This window comes from Dendronephthya gigantea, unplaced genomic scaffold, assembly GCF_004324835.1.
Source record: "Dendronephthya gigantea isolate DGI-Jeju-01 unplaced genomic scaffold, DenGig_1.0 000200F, whole genome shotgun sequence".
In the NCBI taxonomy this organism is placed as follows: domain Eukaryota; kingdom Metazoa; phylum Cnidaria; class Anthozoa; order Malacalcyonacea; family Nephtheidae; genus Dendronephthya; species Dendronephthya gigantea.
The window spans coordinates 234,259-253,674 of record NW_021163210.1 but is presented as its reverse complement, the minus strand read 5'-3'; the positions used below and the strand labels follow the sequence as shown (position 1 = coordinate 253,674).

The window sequence follows — 19,416 nt, the reverse complement described above, 5'->3', positions numbered from 1 at the left end:
TTCTTGTCGCTGGTGAATGTATTCTAAATTCCAGGGTGTTGGTTCTCGCGTTGTAACATTTCGAATTCTACTCAAGGCATCCGCCACTGTGTTACTTCATCCAGGGATATGCTTAACCAAGAACTGAAACTCACGAATTTTGTCAACCCACCGCCACAGGCGGCCACTATGTTCTTTCGTTCGCGTTAGCAGCCATTTAAGAGATTGGTGATCTGTGTATAAATCGAACTGATTTCCCAAAACATAAGGACGATACGCTTTCAGTGCTTCAACTACTGCCAAGCACTCCTTCTCCGTGGTGGAGTAGTTCATTTCGGCTTTATGTAGTTTTCTTCCGCCGCAACCAGTCGCTTTAGGCCAGATCTATCAGCCTGCTCGAGATAGTAACCAACAGCGTAATCTGAAGCGTCACATGTCACAGAGAAACGACCAACGCGTTATGGAAGTTTCAATGTTACTGAAGAACATAACCGTTCTTTCAGAAGGTCAAACGCAGCCTGGCATTCCCTTGTCCATAGAAATTGTTCTTTGTTTAAAAGGTTGTGGAGTGGAACGGCTATTTTGGCAAAATCTTTCACGAATCTCCTCCAGAATGTGCATACTCCCAGGAACCGTTGCAATTCATCCTCGCTTTCCGGGGCTTTCCGATTCTTGATTATATCCAGTTTCTCAGGTAGTGGTTTAACACCAGTATTGTCGATAACATGACCCAGGAATCTTACGGAACGTTTCGCAAACTGGCATTTCTTGCCAGATAATTTAAAACCCGGTCTTCTTACCATCTCAAGCAATTTCTGAATTCCTTGCAAATGCTTGTCAAAAGATCCGTGGAAACAGATAACATCGTCAAGATATGCCACGATATCCTCAGTCTCCAATACTTGAACCATGTCCTCGACAACAGATTGAAAGGTTGCCGGTGCCCCTGCCAGCCCATAGGGCATCCTACTGTATTGAAATAATCCATATGGAGATACAAACGCCGTTTTTTCTCTGTCCTCTTCCACAATTTCAACTTGGTGGTACCCAGATACCATATATATTGATGTAAAATAGGATGCTCCAGCTAAACGATCAAGTGTTTCAGTTAAGTTAGGTAATGGGTAACTTGGAAACATTGTGGCTTCATTTAACTTTCGATAATCAACACATATCCGCAGGTCTCCTGATGATTTTCGAACTAGGACTAAAGGACTTGCCCATTCCGAACACGATTTCTCAATTATTCCATCTTTCAACATATTTCTCAAATCGTTTATAACCTCTTTCTGGTATACAAACGTCCTTTATGCATACGTCGTAATGGTTGCATGACTGGTACTGTACCTGGTTTCAGGTGTATGTGATGTTTTGTCCCTGACTTGCATGTCAATGAGACCCTAGGTCTCGTTTGTTCTTGGAGAAAACATCTGAGTAGGAAATGAGAAGCTTTTCAAGTTGTTCTTTTTCCTGCGCCTTTAGGTCAGTCTGACTTATTTCAATCCCAATATCTTGCAAAACATTAATATTCTCAGTCTGGATAGAAGAGACAGTTGGATGTTGATCATCCTGAATCTGGTAGTCGTTAGCCGTGTTAAATACCTCTTCAATCTCAGAAAGTTACGCAATTTTTTTATTTTTGAACAATGTAACATCATGAAAATTCAGATTTACTGCCTTTACCATAAAACTGCCATCCTTACTTGGTTGTGCAACAGTTTTAGTTAGAGCAGTACCCCACCAGGGGCCGGTTGTTCGAAAGGCGTTTAGCTTAAACGGTGGGTAAGTTCAAAATGGAAAGCAAAACTATTTATTTATTGAACAGCTGAGCTGAAATATTTCGATGTAAATAGCTTAATTGTCGATAGAAGTTCATATTTAATGCATAAGATGCAGATTTAGTCATTCACAAGATGCATGAGAGTAATTCTAAACTTTGGCTTATCCAACGTTTAAGCTAAACGCCTTTCGAACAACCGGTCCCAGATGTTTTACCTGACTCGAAAATCTCATTTCGACTGGTCTGATCTTTTGCTCGCATTTGGACTGTTGGGCAAGATAATTGTTGAACTTTTCGCTTGCTTGCGCCTCTTTGAACCACTTCGCCGCATCACTTGTAACATGGCCTTAAAATGCTTATGAATTATTAATGAGTTTTTTAAGATCGAATGATGAATGTATCCTACTATAATATGCATGTTTGCACGGGGCACAGGATTACTCCCGCTTGCACCCATAAGCGAAGGGCAGGGGGGGCAATTGCTCCTGCTGCCCCATGGTTTCGGCGCCCCGGCACTCTATTGCATTTCGCTAAAAAATTGTTAATGCAGATTAAGGTCATGTGACACGATGCAATTTTTCTTGCAACTTGCAATGCAATTCCATTTTTTAAGAGATGTAAAATCTAAGTGTAAAAAAGCAATGGATTGTAACAAAGACAAAAGTTCGGTAGTTGCCAAATTTACATCTCTAAAAAGAAGAATTGCATTGCAATTTGCAAGAAATATTGCACCTTGTAACAGGGCCTTTATGCCAAAGTATAAATAATTAGGAATATTGGTGCCGGTCTGGTTTAATCAAGAATTCGGTCTATATATATAAATATATATACGGACAGTGTGGAGATGTTTCCTGCAGGATACCAGATTTGCATCATCACCGGTGTCGAGTTTCTTAAAGCTTATTGCTTAAAGCTCAGTTTCAGCACATAAAACAATTATAACAGTCATATTAACATATCATTAAACAAAAAGAACTGGTAGGAAAGGTTGTAAATTGACAAGCGCGGGATAAGACCTAATGTGCAATCTCATATAAAGGTTCTCTACTAGACAGACATAAAGAAAGGTAAACAATATGATGGAAAGATTTGTGGAGTTAAGTGACAATGAAATTCAAGTCAATATTCTAGTTCGCGCGCGTGGCTTCACGTGGAGGCTATGACGTATATAAAACGGGGGATGGCGACAATGGAGATTGAATAAGGGCGACAAAATTTTGAATGAAACTCAATAATTACTAATTCCAGAGCCGGTGCGGAGCGCCGTGCGGGTACTAATTCCACCCGGAAATAAGGAATTCCACCCGCGTGTATGTGACAAAACATAGTGTAATTCAAAGTCGCCCAAATTCTATCATGAACATTAGCCGTTCAATGCAAGTAAACAATTACCTTGAAAATAATTTTATGCCTAATTTCGTCGCTTCTTTTGTGCTTTCAGGTACAGTATTTTCGTCAAAGTAACGTATTTATATAATTTCTTCATCTGTTTATATATTCCCCTCTTGTTGCCCGGTTTTAAAATTAGTGTAGAATAAATTGGCGTCCAAAAATAAACCGAACAGCTGGGCAGAATTCATTCACGAATGTAAAATCTTCACAACATTTGCAAGTAAAACTCAATGTAAAACTTTCCACGCGAAGACTGAAAACATACAGTTATTTTCATCCGTTCCTTCAATTCCCAAAGTTGAAAAAGAAGAAGTTCCTTGGGTATAGAAAGACTGAGTCATATTCGCAAAAAACACGCCTTCTGCGGCATTTAGAGAGTATTATGAAACAGTAAAAAAATATTTCTATCTGACGCGTATTCAAAATTCATATCATGCAGTCGTGATCATTAATAATATATTGTCTTCCTCTCCGGCAATAGTCATGAACAATGATTAACCAAGTTGTCTGATTCGAATCATTTCATTCATAGTTCTTAATAAATTGTGATGAAAATGAAACGCTTTCGTAAAATGTCTTTATTGTCGGTAAGGCTTGTTTTCTTGATTTTGTTGCCACTGGTTGTTAAAATGGAAGAGCACTGTAGTTTTGAAGATGCAACAAACATTGCCATTCCTTTTCGTATCTTGTACAAAGGTATCGTAACGTAAATTTTTGACATGTAAAAAATGCATGTACTTTTAAAGAACTAGATCTCTAGAGAATCTGTTTCTGTAGTGGTATATGACATTGTGAAATACAAATTTGATATGTTCGCCAAGCAATTAATATAAGTTTGTGTATCGTAGCCATATGAATTTATTATATTAATATAATCTAACTTGTAAGGATCGGAATTTGTTCGGAACAAAAAAATTCGAAAATAGGAATGTATGTCGGGAACAAGTTCTATTACGAAGCAACATGCGTCATGTCGGGATTTCACCGCATCTTTAAATTTCATCAAGTCAGGGGCGGATCTAGGGGTTGTCAGATAAGTCACGCGACTAAGTCAAAAAATACACAAGTCCAGGTCGAAATATTTAAACTTCAGTCAGCGAAAATAGTCATTCGATAAATTAACAGTCCAGTTAAAATTATTAAGCTTCATGCAGTTGCTTTTCACTGACTTTTGAGCCCGCGGCAAATGAGTCACAATAGCGGATACCCACTTGAATTTTGCCTCATCGACTTCTGATTCTAGGCATTTGATTGGCTTAGAATGAGTTTGACTCATCTTTGCGGGGGTCTGACTCATCTGCGCAATTTAAGCGTTTCCGATTGGCTGGTGGAGGGCTAATACTGGTTCTTCATTGGCTTGCCTTATCTTTGCGGGGGTCTGACTCATTCGCCAAATTTAAGCTTTCCGATTGGCTGGTGAAAGAAAAATAATGATTTCTTATTGGTTTGCTTTATTTGACTTCAAGGAAAAAATATATCCTTCTCAAGTAAATAAGGAATATTGAAAATATTCTGGATGTTTGACAGCGGATATTTTTAAAAATCTGTTGGATTCTACTGCTCGCTCTCGCCATTTATACGAATTCGTATATTTATTTTACAAAATGGCATTTCATCGTCATGATTTGAGGTTCCTGCAAGGCCCGATACAGATCTTTGTTAGGAAGTTCACGCTACAAATAGCGAAAATATCGAATAGCTTTCAGTTGTCGTCTCGTCGAGTAATATGGATAATTCCGTTACCTCGTGTGCTCGTCAAAATAAGAAATCTACTGAGATAAGGTAAAGATTCATGTCGATGTTCATATAAACAATACTCCTATAAGTTCGTATAAACTATAGTCCTATAATTTGCTATGTTAACTGTATATTTGAGCGTGGTTCTCTATTAGCATATATTTGCATTCGCCCGTCGTCGTTCGGTCATAAGGTCGATTATTGTATTGTTTATCTGTCAAGTATCAACCAAGATTTACTGTATAAATTTACGTCTAACAAACAGCCAATACATAATACTAGATCTAGGCGCGTAAAGAAGATTTATATATTTGTAAAATCATGTAATGCATGTTTATATCAAAAAGTACAACGAAATCATGATTACCCACCAAACCAATATGGCAATTATGAATTATAGCGCATTATAAACAATATTGCCCAACTGTGATCATTTACTGTAAAGTGTAAGCGGCATTAAGCACATATTATATTTGGCATGTAGCATAGCTTGGAGCAATACTAGCTTATGCTGAGTTATGAATATTATTCAGTCAGTCTTACAAATTGACCGCATTCATGTTTTTATTCCATGCCCATGGGTGTAATTTCCTATGATTGCCCGTTATTTCGACTCACGTGTTTCTGCTATTAAAACTGAAGGCTCAGTAAACATTTAAACGTTAACATTTTTATGCGTACTTTTCGCGTATGATTTTTGTATAAATTTCACGTTCAGAAGTTTTAAAATAATTTTTGAAATGTCATTATTCCGGGCGGGGGGTGCGGAAATTGAACCACCTCCCTGTTTTTACATCCGATATTTTGACTAACGTGCGAAAAATCCTAGATCCGCCCCTGCATCAAGTAATACCAATACATCTAGAATTGTCGATGGTTTATCAATAGATTATTACAGGGATGGCTCATTTGTACAAAAATATCGTATACGTGGAATGAAGTTTAAAAAAAATACGTTTAATCAAGTGCCTTAGTTTTTCGCCTTTGAGAAAAATCGTATTAACAGACGTAAAAATATCGTATTTTAAAACAGGTGTGTTGATACTATTTTTCAGCCAATTATCATGCAGACGGATAATCAGCAAAGCAACCAATGACATCGCTTCTAATAGTTTATACGAATTTGTTATGAAATACTTTCTACAATTCCATCGATAATTCTAGATGTATTGGTATGAATAGATGACTGATTGATTTTGTTTAATATGATGCGCGCTGTTACCGGGATAAAAATGATTACGGTGACAGGTTCGCGCATGGCAGCTCCAGCGTCGGGTATACCAGATGTATAAACAACTGATTTAACTACAGTTAATAGAATATACATGGTCGGGGGACAGTTAATAGAATGTACATGGTCGGGGACAGTTAATAGAATATATATGGTTGGGGAATAACTATATGTCGGGAAACATTTATGCAAAAAATTGTCACGTGTCCATTGTATTTTGAACAAATAAACCAATAGTATAAAGGTCTGAATTAACATGTTGTTCAAGTCACGGTTGAGGGGCTAAGCCAAGCCAAGCTAAGCCATTGCTATTGGTTAGTTGGGCAAAAATACAATAGACATGTCGCCGATAAGGAACAATTTTTGCATAAATCAGGGGCCGGTTATATCAAGCCCGCTTAGCTTAAACGGTGGATAAGTCAAAATTAAATAACACTCTTACATCTCTCTTGAATGAGCCAACTTGAACATTATGCACTGAATATGTAGTTGTAAACAGTATCTTTGTATTAAGGTTAAAAACATTTAGTTCGCTCGTCGAATAAAACGATAGACTTGCTTTCTATTTTGAACTTAACCACCGTTTAAGCTAAACGGGATTGATACAACCGGCCCCAGGACAATAACATAGATAATGAGTTGTATTGTACTTCCATGCATCTAGCCTTCAAACCATGTATATTCTATAATAAATGTGATTTACTTTTCCCTTCTCCCGTGTAAAATAATATTTTAAAGATTTGCCTGTAATAGATTAGAACTATTATTTACAATAGAAATTGTCTCGATTGTTGAGTGTTGTTGTTATGAATATTGCGTTGTGATTTGTCGTAAACAACCGAGAACTTGCACTTCTAAGGTTCTTCGAATAACAACAGACGAACGTCAGTTTATAAATATTATTACGTATCAAGCAAAAGGAAAAAAATACACGCGAGTATAAGATTACTGTTCGTACTTGAGTCAATGTCTAACTTCAACTGTTATTCCCGCTCTTTCTTATTAACATGTCCTACTGATCTCTATCTTATTAACTGTACTGTCGCTAATCCGCGACAAGAAATGAGTCTAGAAGTTATACAGAAATTATAGTACGAATATTAGTTAGTTGACTTAATTCATAGTTCGTGGTGAAAACCTTTTGAACACCCAAACCAGCAAACCGGCTGAATCCGATTTTTTCTTTGACTTTTTCAAGATTGTTCGCGATGTTGTTTTATTTTTTTACATTAAGGTTACCTTTCTCGGGTAAATAAAAAATTCGTAAAATACCCAATTCGCACATTTCTTAACCTCATATTTCCAACTAATTTATAGATGTCTGTTCTCTAACAAAAAACAAGCTCTATGAATCTACGTATGGTCTGAAAAATAGTTGCGCTCACAAATGTTTGCAAGATCCATTCTGTGTTGGATACAACTTCAAAAAGAAGAAAGCGAAGCAAAACTGCCAGTTAACATACACGCTGGAACACAACTTCTCAAACTGCGAAGTAGATGACAAGGGATGGATATTCTATTATCTAATCACGGAAAGAAAGGTAAGGGTTTATCACCGAACCGGCGCGACGTGAGGGTACTAAAAGTTTGTATTTCAATGAGAACGTGAACATGCAATTTCATCTCGTCTACTCCCAGACAGGAAAAGGCACAGTTTGTTCTATTTACATTAAAATATACGTCTAAATACACCTCAGGTGCCGTGCAGTAAAATGAAGAATTGTAAAAATGGTGGAAAAACTATCATTGACCTTCAAAATGGGCCAGGATCTGATCCATATAAGTGTAAATGTCTAGACGAATACAAGGGAGATCACTGTGAAATTAGTGAGTTTAACTATAATATGTCTTAATAATTATTGATCATTGAATGTGGTTGAGCCAGTGGCGGACTACCGAAGGGGTCAAGGGGTATTTGCCCCTGCCCTAGTCGTTTCTCTCCCCAGCTTTCTAAGGTTTCATCAACGATAAGCCACCCACAAATTTTTCATATTATTTTTTGAATGGCCACACAAATTCCAACAGAACAGATTTCAACAGAACAAATTCCAACAGAACAAACTTCGACATCCCCGAGAAACTGTGCTACAGGTAAGCGATCTGGTGTAATTATGAATTGAACACCAATGAATTGGGCAAGTGTTGAGCACAATATGAATTCTGTAAGTGGCTGACATGGCAAGTTGATAAATTTTGTATACTTTTGTATTATGTTACACTATCTTAACTGGGGAGGGGGTGCAATCACAGGTTTTGCCGATGCACACATAGCATGTTTCCAATGGGCAAAACCACGCTCAACACCGTAGAGATTTTCGTAATATTTATTTATATATTCTAAAATGATTGCGTTTGATTAGATTACATTATATTATTGATTGGTGAATAAAGAACTTAACACATTACAAATAAAGATTATAGTACCTGAAGAGTGGGTCTCTACGGCTTGAAACAGCGCTTCATTTCATTTCATACACAAGCTATATGCTCAATATCAAACTCAAATCTCTTTGTTCTTATCCTAATATATATAACTGTCCCGAATCAAATTACAAATCAACACATATCCTATTGCAAGCAAATCAAGTTGAATCAAAGTATAATCAAGATAAATTAAATATGACGTAACAAATATAAATAAGATGTAAAGTTCTGTCCAAAGGTAGACTGTCCGAAACATAGCACTTTAAGTGCGTCTAAAGAAAACATATAGCCTTTTGGTCGGTTTATCAACAGACGAGTGACTTGTCAAATTATAGCTAGCAAGGTGAGCAAAGTTCTACTTTTCACCGACGTTTGTGTGCTGTTACCGACCGACGTCACGTTAAACCGACCACTTTGCTAAAACTGGGGATGTAGCACCCGCCCACACACCAGCTAGCAGGCTGGAATATTTCTCCTATGCTGTAATATAATTATTTTTAAGTGGCGACCTGTGAAGTGAAAACAAGTTTAGGGAAATGCTGTGTTTTCCCGTTTTATTATCGTGGAATGAAGTATAGCGCGTGTACAACAGTGGCCAACAATAATGTATTCTGGTGTGGAATCACAACATACGTCATAGATGATGTATCGACATGGGAGAACTGTGCCACCGGTAAGGGATATGGTACAATATTAACTAAAAAGTCCTTCGCTATTACTCTTCTTGCATGTCTGCACAATTTACTTAGTCAGCACTTGCCAACCATTTGAATCAAGATGCATTGTAGTATACACCAAATTTAAAAGCGTATATACAAAAAATTGTTTCTCTTATACTTTAAAAAAAAAATTAAGAATCTTTTCATGCCATACTGCAAGCTCAATAACTCTAAATGGAAGATGTCGTCAATCACTAAATCCAGTTATACTCGCAAAGATGAAAAATGGCTGATTTTTCAAAACATGATAACTTTCGAAATATAGAATATCAACATGGAATTGCTTTTAATTATAGCCTTAAATATCATTCATGATGAGATGATCTACAACTGTTAAGATTGGTGCAATAGTAATAGTCTAGCAAGCCACAAACATAAAACGTCAATTACTTATATCTTACAAGAACTGTCACCATTTTACTACAACTTAACGAAATACAATTATTTCAGTGCCCCAGTGAGAAAAATGTGTGTATAGTCGGTCCTGAAACTTTTATCTAATTAACTTCAATAACTCATGAGTTATCTTGCTTGAGAATCTAAGAACTGTGGTTTCAATATAAATATGTTAGATGTAAAAGTTAGTAAAACTATGGAGGTTCGATTAGTAGTTTAGTAGTAGTAGATTAGGAGTGCTGGTTAACTGGTTAAGTCCTAATTTTTTTACGACCAACCTTATTTTTAATTTACGACCACCTAATCAGTTAATAAAATAAAAGGGAACTCAATCAATGTAATCAGTGGACGTAATGTGTTAAATGAAAAAAATGATGTAAAATGCCAAATTCCCGTTGATAGTTACAATAGACCTTTTTGGTAATTACGTCACAACATTTATCGTCGCAGCGTTTTAAATTTAGAACCACCTTAAATGAAATGGAGCTATGTGGAAAGATGCAAAACATCCTTCTTCAACACATGCATGAAAAATATTTTTTTACTTTACCAAAAAAATGTAGAAATAAGGGGCTAAGACCGCCAGCCTTCCATACTAATTTGTCCAAATCAAAAATTATTTTTCATGCATGTGCTGAAGAAGGATGTTTTGCATCTTTGCACATAGCTTGTGAGAGTAAAACTTGACACCCATCTCTTTAAAAGGTGGTTCTAAATTTAAAACGACAATGTTGTGACGTAATTACGGATAAGGTCTATTAGTCATACCAATAGTATACTCTTATTTTTAAGGAGCGACTTGCGAAGTTAAAACAACATCGGGAAAATGCTGTGTTTTCCCGTTTTATTATCGTGGAATAAAGTATAGCGCGTGTACAACAGTGGCCAACAATAATGTATTTTGGTGTGGAATCACAACATACGTCGTAGATGTATCGACATGGGAGAACTGTGCCACCGGTAAGGGATATGGTACAATATTAACTAAAAAGTCGTTCGCCATTACTCTTCTTGCCGTCTGCATGATAAACTTAGTCAGCACTTGCCAACCATTTGAATCAAGATGCATTGTAGTATACACCAAATCTAAAAGCGTATATACAAAAAATTGTTTCTCTTATTCTTTGAAAAAAAATTAAGAATCTTTTCATTCCATACTGCAAGCCAAATTACTTTAAATGGAAGATGACGTCAATCACTAAATCCAGTTATACTCCCAACGATGAAAAATGGCTGATTTTTCAAAACATGATAACTTTCGAAATATAGAATATCAACATGGAATTGCTTTTAATTATAGCCTTAAATAACATCCATGATGAGATGATCTACAACTGTTAAGATTGGTGCAATAGTACTAGTCTAGCAAGCCAGTGAAGCCACAAACATAAAACGTGAATTACTTATCTTACAAAAACTGTCACCATTTTACTACAACTTAACGAAATACAATTATTTCCGTGCCCCACTGAGAAAAATGTGTGTATAGTGGGTCCTGAAACTTTTATCTAATTAACTTAAATAACTCATGAGTTATCCTGCTCGAGAATCTAAGAACTGTGATTTTTCGTTTGCTTATAAGAACGAAATACATATGTTAGATGTAAAAGCTAGTAAAACTATGGAGGTTCGATTAAGAAGTATTTCAGGAGTACTGGTTAACTGGTTAAGTCCTAATTATTTTACGACCACCTTATTTTTAATTTACGACCACCTAATCAGTTAATAAAATAAAAGGGAACTCAATCAATGTAATCAGTGGACGTGATGTGGTAAATGAAAAAAATGATGTAAAATGCCAAATTCCCGTTGATAGTTACAATAGACCATTTTGGTAATTACGTCACAACATTTATCGTCGCAGCGTTTTAAATTTAGAACCACCTTAAATGAAATGGAGCTATGTGGAAAGATGCAAAACATCCTTCTTCAACACATGCATGAAAAATATTTTTTACTTTACCCAAAAAATGTAGAAATAAGGGGCTAAGACCGCGAGCCTTCCATACTAATTTGTCCAAATCAAAAATTATTTTTCATGCATGTGCTGAAGAAGGATGTTTTGCATCTTTGCACATAGCTTGTGAGAGTAAAACTTGATACCCATCTCTTTAAAAGGTGGTTCTAAATTTAAAACGACAATGTTGTGACGTAATTACGGATAAGGTCTATTAGTCATACCAATAGTATACTTTTATTTTTAAGGAGCGACTTGCGAAGTGAAAACAACATCGGGAAAATGCTGTGTTTTCCCGTTTTATTATCGTGGAATAAAGTATAGCGCGTGTACAACAGTGGCCAACAATAATGTATTCTGGTGCGGAACCACAACATACGTCATAGATGATGTATCGACATGGGAGAACTGTGCCAGTGGTAAGGGATATGGTACAATATTAAGGAAGGGTAAAACGTCTCACGCAATACGTTAAAGCCCATTACAGAGAGCAAGTTTTCTATGGCAATTGCAGCGTTATTCACAACAAATTTTCTATGAGAAATGTTTTCTTTGACAAGTTTTATTTGTTCGCGTGAACGTGCCAACACGTTTACTTTGACAATTTAGTTTGCAGTTAGCGATGTAATCGTACAGCGGAAAACGTACGCGCGCTAAGAGGCGCCATTTTAAAATTTCATTTTTGAAAAATGTAATAACGGGAGGATTGTACTGTAATTATAACGTAATTCAGTCTTTTTCTTGTTTCTATCTCTATATGATTCCGAATTGATATTGAAGATGGCCTCCCTATTGCTTAAGGGTATTGATTAGGTACTGAAAGTACATGCTGTGTGTTAAGCCCCGTTTACACTACACTCAACTCTATTCGTGCTCAGGCTACCAAAATAAAGGCCAGGCACGGGTACCTATTTTAGCCGTGCCAATAAATCGAGTATAGTGTAAACGGGGCCTTACATGAGTTTAAGATGGCCGCCCATCGAAATTCTTTATAGTAGTGAAGAGTTCAATTTTCTCAATGGGTTTAAAAATTATAACAACATGAAAAGCAAAAAGTGAGAAAGGCTAATTGGCAACGAGCCCCAGGATCAACCGTCCGTAACATATATTTAAACCTCCCAACGGAATTAGTGTCCTCTTGGCATTTCGTTAATTTCCAGCTATGGCTATATGCAAAATTGGATGAACAACTCACTGAATTCATAAAATTTTATCGTAGTTCACGAGTGCTGAAACAATTCAACCTGCATGGTCAGTAGATGATGAGATGAACAATTTGTGTGATATCGTCAACAGATGGAGAGAAGTTTTCATTTGTTATTCAGAAACAGCGAATATTACTGCAGTCATATATTGTATCGTGCATACATAGAAGTAATGTTGATTTTAAGATTGTATCATATATCACATAAATAGCCTGTAATGTAATAAGCATCCGTATAATATCATACGTTAAAATGGTCGTGAGAATTTACCAACAAAGATTTTACTTTCCTGTTTTACCGCTAACGCAGTCCTTATTTAGGTATTCAATACAGTAAAATAAATGTTGCTGGAGTAAGTACTCCTGCAACTGTTTCACCATCTAGGTCAAATAAAACAAATACATCATAAAATACCCCCCCATAAAAAAGACCCTTTTTAAAGACCTGTTCACACGATCCAATTTTGTTGGATCCAATTCCCTTCAGATGGATGTATTATAGTCTGTTGGCTAGCAATAGGAATGAGCGTTATACGAAAAGCAAAGACCCCGGGTACGAGGTTGTTCATTCATGAGCGGCAAAGAAACCAAAACCAACGCAGTACTGCTTTGTTAATAACACATGCAGACTACATTCCATACGTCAGAAGTAAATTGGATCCGATAGAATTGCCTTAAAAGACATTGACAAAAAATTTACTTTAGTCCAAGGTAATAACCCTAGTATAGGTAATTAAGTATTATTATTATATGGCAAGCGCTTGTTTTGGTTAATTCTGCAATTTGATTGGCTGCTGACAGGTCCGGATTTCCCGTATTGCCCACGGGCAATACGCAATTCTTATTGCCCTGTGAAAACAAGGCAAAACTCACGGCAAAAACTGACTAAATTTTAACTGAAAAACAGATTAAATTCTTAAACGGAAAATAATGAATTTGAAATAAAAAAAATAAATTTCTATTTTACAAAATAGAGCGTTTTTTTTTTCACTTTAGGCCGATGTTTTGGTGTCGTGTGCACGGATGAGATTGATCATTAAAATTACTTATAAAGAATTAATCATTACAATGTCTGCATGAATTATGCCATATAATAAAAAACTTACTAACTTCGACTGTTCGGTCTGTACGGTAAAATATCAAACCTCGGTCTTGGTGTATTGACCTCGCTATCGCTCGGTCAATACAGCACGACCTCGGTTTGATATTTTACCGTACAGACCTCACTCTCAGTCAGTAAGTTCTTAGTACTTAAGTAAGTATTAGCACTTTTGTATTCTGTAAAGCCCGTTCTCAGGCTAGGCGAATTTATTTGCGCGAACTGATAAAAGTAGGAAGCGAATAAATTCGCCTAGTGGAAAATGGGCTTAAGTCAACCTTTGTTGAATGTAGAGGTTTAAAGTTTAAACTTAAACGGGTCTTAATTTCGAGTGGAATTATACCCACATCAAATTCAAGCCAGGAACAGTTGATGGAAAAATGAATCTACTATCGGTCCTCCGGCAGGAATCGAACCTATGCTTTTGCGATGTCGGTGCAATGCTCTTGCCACTGAGATACAGAGCCAGAGGTAGCTGACAAGAGCAAGCGTGGTTAATGTGTATAGGATGGTAATGCCGGGAATGTAGTTTCACTAATGTAGTTTTACTAATACCATCTGTCCAAGCATTATTTTGAGTCAACTGATTTAAAATTTTTTCCATATTTTTCTGATGATATGGTCCTAGTGGGATGGCAAATATCTCCGAACTGGCAATCATTTTACGTGGGCTGATGTCACCAAGAGAGATCGAAAAACCTAGCCTCATTCGCAGGCATCTCTTATGCATGTATTAAAAAAATGCATATTTGGCTTGGGCTAATATAACTAATATAAATACATAAGAGGTATGCCTGCGGAGGAGGCTACGGAAAAAAGGAACCACACGATTTTTTTGGGCAATAATAATTTTACTCCTAAGAATTTACGCCTTTTATACAAAACTATAAATATACACATGCACGTTCGAAATAAAACAATCTAGTTATGAACAACACGAGCCAATTTACAAAGGTAACGGTAATGACTTTACTTCAGCAAAGCATTTCTCATATTCGTCTTTGATATCATCGTGACATTGGATCATCACAGTACATGTCGGCCTTTTCGAATTAACAGCTAGTCCAAGATTCTACATACGAGAAAACGACTTTGTTTAGGAAAAAAACCCAAATTATTATTACTATTTGTATGAATATTACAGAATTACACAAAGTTAAACATGTAGAGGAAAGCTATCTTTTCTCTTCTAGCTGTAAATGACACTGAATGCAGGGCACTGATCTGATGCAGGGGCATAACTATAACGGTAATTGGGGGTATATATATGTATATATTTCGACTCTAATTCAATACTCTATTTCTATTTTATTACTCTATTTTCTGAAGTCTATCCCAAGTTTGTCAGATGGAAGAACATTAATCAGCTGAGAAGGAAGAAGAGACAACACAGATTCCACAAACTATTGCTAAATGATGCTATCAACGAGAAGAACGCTGACATTATAGGTTTGACAATGACTTTGAAATAGAGTCGAAATATCACCTTGAATATTGTGTCTTGTTTTTTAATAACTCATGTCTTGAGTTTACAAGATGTTTATTTTCGGAATATGTTTTCTCTTATATTCAGTTCCGACGGTCCGACAGTTCTCTATTGTAGGCTATTGCACTTAAAAAGAAATCCGTCTGAATATATGAATAAACACCCTCCCCCCCATCCCCCTCAACACTGACTGAATGTGGTATTTACTACTTATACCTACCTGTCTTGATGGAACATAACAATATGGTATACTCCGGTTTTCACACATCACTGGCAGATGTGAATACACATCAATGGGGGTCACATCACCAGCCAAAATAACAATTCTATTCAGAAGGGAAAATGTTCAGATAGTGGACATGTATTTATTGCAGTAGCTACATATTCCAAAATTCAAATGGCTTAGGATGCAATATCTTAACTACAGCCCTCTGATGGGAATATCAATTTGCACCAGGCTTTAAATATTTATTCACTTTTCAAAAAGTGACAAATAGTGACAGACACATTAAGACATATTTCAGTTTAAATTATGAACAAATTATCCAAACAGACAATTGAAAACTATAGGTAAAATAAACATGAAAATATTTTCCTATCATTTGGACCAGCAAAGAATGTAGAGTTCAGCAGGATAACCTACCCTTTTTTACCCTTTCTAAGGGCTTTTGTCACCTCTTTGACACCTCTGTTCACTGCTTTAACTTTTACAGCTGAAGTTAAACAATTTAGGAACTTGCTCAACACAATTTTGCTAACAGTAGTTTTTTAAGCAACAACTTCTTGGTCTAAAATTTTAAATTCAGGCCACTGAATACTCAATATATCATTGAAAGGAGGGAAGCATTAAAAAAGCATGAAACCATTAAGGTGGATTGTCTAGATTGTCTCTAAACTTCCAAATACTCTAAAATTACTTATAACTTGGGCACTAATTTTTGTACAAATCCCCTAAATTTGTATTGATACCTAAATTTGCACCCCTCCAGTATATTCATCACTGAATTTTCTGCAATATCTACAGTGTAAAATGGCACTGTTGGTGGATTAACTTATAGTCACAGTCTGGTGTTAATGAATGTGGGTATTAAATGAAGACAAAACATATAGATTGAGAGGGTCCATAAAAAGTATATTGTTATCAATTATTCAACATGTATTTCATGGTAATTGATATCGATTTCATAGCTTGCCAGCAAGATATATCATTGCTGATGTAAGAATAAAACTCAGCAGGGTCCAACTGTCGAATGCTAATTTTTTTGTATTGTTTAAGTAGCTTAGTACATTCAGGGGCAGATCCAGCTCTACTAATTACCCGCTTCAAAAAGTTTTGAGACACAAACCAAATTTTAGTTAATTATTCATAGATTATTTTATGCAATATTGCAAATAAGCAGACTGACCTTTGTTATATTCAATCACTTATAATATAATATAACATAATATCAATGCCTTGTAGCAGTGAAATGATTTCCCAGAGTTTTTAATCTGCTGGTAATGCAGTATTCAAATTGAAAAAATGGTGATCAAAGGGGTGAAGCTAACTTGAAGGCATACAGTATGAATACATTAAGTGGTGACTGGTCGAATAGAACTAGCCAATAAAAATTTGCGACTGGTTTGATGCTTTAACAAATTAACCAATTGATCATAAACCAGGTCTCATCAACAGTTTATCAGGCTAAACCACCGGTCTTGAAAACTCCCTAATTTTGAGCGAATTACAAGCATGGTTATAAAGGATTTTAGCTCTTCTGACCATCACTATAAAACTATTCAATGTGAAGCAAATGTTGTTAAATGTGCAAAATCACTGCAGACCGGTCAAGACTCATGGCAAGCCCCGCTGAATTGACAAATCAATATCGCTCTCTCATGTAATAATGTATGTGTAATAATAATATATGTGGTAATGATATGAGCTATGCTACAACTTGCATGTTTGAAATTAGGAATTATTTTAACCCCATCAAGTGACCTGTACGTTTGATGTACACCGAATCCACCACTACTGACTCACTGAGTACATTACAGATGTTTGGAGGGTATTTATACCATTTTGTGCATTCAAATTTATCAAGCTTTAAACCCATTCTGCCACCAGTTGGGTTTTAGTCAGACCAAATGGCCAAATTGGGGATATGCAGAAAAACAGCAAATTATAATAATAGCTCAGCCACCATGTTACTCAAAATTGATGACTGCACTGCTGTACTCTTTTGAACAGATTGGCAACTTAGGCATATTCATATAAATAGGTACATTAGTAATAATTTCTGGCATGAATCATATAATATTCTACATTTGGAGGACTAAAACAACTCAAAAATGCAGGAAATCATCACGTTTGCTGTCCAGACTTTCTAACATGTTTCCCCCCCTAAACACTGGCTGCGGCCTACGCCACTAATATACATCTACCATGTCCGTTGGTTAAATAAATTGGTCCATTGAGAAAAACGAAGAAGACAGGTTTTTTTAAGCATACGTACCTTTCTTAGCCGTTTTACGTAACGTCTTGGTTAACTTTCTCGCAGCCAAAGGCTTAGCAATTTCATTCACCATTTTGGCAAGTTCGCTGTATGAAAGCCTAGCACTCTCATCTGCCATTGATTCTTCTTCATACCTTCGGTCGAGGTATCCATAACTTTACTTTTACTGTTAAATCTGGTTTCTAATGATTAATCCTCTCCGTCTTCTAAATATTTTTTTTCCTGATTAATAAAACTTGCACGTGCTGCACACATAACACTCGGCTTTACTTCGCCCAAGTTCGGCTTCAATCGGCTCGCCTTCGTATGTTGGCCAATGTTGGCGCGATGACAGAACATTTAAAAGGGGTAACGGGGAATCGGGGAATGGGGGAATCGGGGTATAGAAGGATCGGGAATGGGAGAGCGGGAAATCGGGGAAACCGGGGTACAGGGGAAACCGGGACGCAGGGTAATGGAGGAACTCGGGAGCGGGATATGGATCTGATCACAATTATACATGTGTATAATGTATTGTATAAAACATATTAGAAAGCAAAATGGAAATTATATACACAGAACAGTTTCTTGAGCAATGTTATTACTGCAATATAACATATGTTCTGTTGCATTTTTCATTATATTTTGAATAGATATCACTATTCAATTGAAAATTTGCATGCCAACTAAATGAACACACAAGCTTATAGTTTCCACATGCTTTTAATTAAAAGCCCCACTGAAAGGGATGTATATTATGATGTTTCACTTGGGTAAAATCTAATACAATAAAGCCTAAGTTCACAATAACACTTGCCAGGTTGGCATTATGCAAAATAGTAACAATAAATATATTTCAAATTAGGATCTTAAATGCAGAAAGCGATAATACTGTATACATGTCTATGATGTGGATAGTATATACTAACATAAGAGAATATATATACTAACAGTTGTTCTTTAATTAGGTTCAACAAGTTTAGCTGTTCAACGAGTCAATAGTTCCACCGTTCCACCGGTTTCCCGATTCCCCCTTTTATAGATAAGATAGCCCTCTTATAAATGAGTGACAAGAACATCGTATAAGCGTATAGGTTCGATTCCTGCCGGAGGACCGATAGTTGACTAATTATTTGTCAACTGTTCCTGGCTTGAATTGAGTTGTGTATGATACCACTCGAAATTAAGACCCTTTATAAAAACCTCTTATAAATAATGTTAGAGCTCAGTGGCTCCTATGTGCAGGGCATAGAAATTCACAGATCGAAATCACTAGTTCGAAATGGCTATATTTAAGACGGATGAAGCATGAGGGAATGCGAATTAAGGAATTGAGGTATCCCAAAATTGGGGAGTCGAGATGGTCTGAAAATCACGGAAATCAGAGAAAAATTTTTTTAGGATTGCTAATTAAGATTGCTAATTAGAATTTCTTCTTCTGCGATTTTCTTCTTTTGATAAATGTGAACGAGTAATTAGTTACGAATTATCTAAATGTATGTATAAGAGCTCTTATTTGAACATAACTAATTCACTCG

The 19,416-nt window shown here is 36.2% G+C and overlaps 2 protein-coding genes across 2 annotated transcripts; one reads left to right on the top strand and one right to left on the bottom strand.

Moving 5' to 3' along the window:
- Positions 1-9,034: 9,034 nt before the first annotated feature.
- On the top strand, positions 9,035-13,260 carry LOC114539347 (72 kDa type IV collagenase-like). Its single transcript, XM_028559977.1, has 4 exons — positions 9,035-9,216; positions 10,451-10,618; positions 11,864-12,034; positions 12,835-13,260. Exons 1-4 carry the CDS (start codon positions 9,111-9,113, stop codon positions 12,846-12,848), a joined length of 459 nt encoding a protein of 152 aa, XP_028415778.1. The 5' UTR covers positions 9,035-9,110; the 3' UTR covers positions 12,849-13,260.
- A 1,090-nt stretch (positions 13,261-14,350) lies between these two features.
- On the bottom strand, positions 14,351-18,017 carry LOC114539348 (H/ACA ribonucleoprotein complex subunit 2-like protein). Its single transcript, XM_028559978.1, has 4 exons — positions 17,900-18,017; positions 16,048-16,117; positions 15,625-15,730; positions 14,351-14,990 (listed from the first exon to the last, which is right to left on the bottom strand). The coding sequence occupies exons 1-4, from the start codon at positions 18,015-18,017 to the stop codon at positions 14,865-14,867; spliced, it is 420 nt and encodes a 139-aa protein (XP_028415779.1). The 3' UTR covers positions 14,351-14,864.
- Positions 18,018-19,416: the final 1,399 nt, after the last annotated feature.

What these genes read in the sequence shown, in the direction of transcription:
- LOC114539347 (XM_028559977.1), top strand. Translation starts at nt 9,111, where the DNA reads ATGAAGTATAGCGCGTGTACAACAGTGGCCAACAATAATGTATTCTGG. An exon ending in ATGGGAGAACTGTGCCACCG is followed by an intron (nt 9,217 to 10,450) that starts GTAAGGGATATG and finishes CTTATTTTTAAG; the next exon opens with GAGCGACTTGCGAAGTTAAA. An exon ending in ATGGGAGAACTGTGCCACCG is followed by an intron (nt 10,619 to 11,863) that starts GTAAGGGATATG and finishes TTTATTTTTAAG; the next exon opens with GAGCGACTTGCGAAGTGAAA.
- LOC114539348 (XM_028559978.1), bottom strand. Translation starts at nt 18,017, where the DNA reads ATGGCAGATGAGAGTGCTAGGCTTTCATACAGCGAACTTGCCAAAATG. An exon ending in ACGTAAAACGGCTAAGAAAG is followed by an intron (nt 16,118 to 17,899) that starts GTACGTATGCTT and finishes GTTTAACTTCAG; the next exon opens with CTGTAAAAGTTAAAGCAGTG. An exon ending in CTTAGAAAGGGTAAAAAAGG is followed by an intron (nt 15,731 to 16,047) that starts GTAGGTTATCCT and finishes CCTTCTGAATAG; the next exon opens with AATTGTTATTTTGGCTGGTG.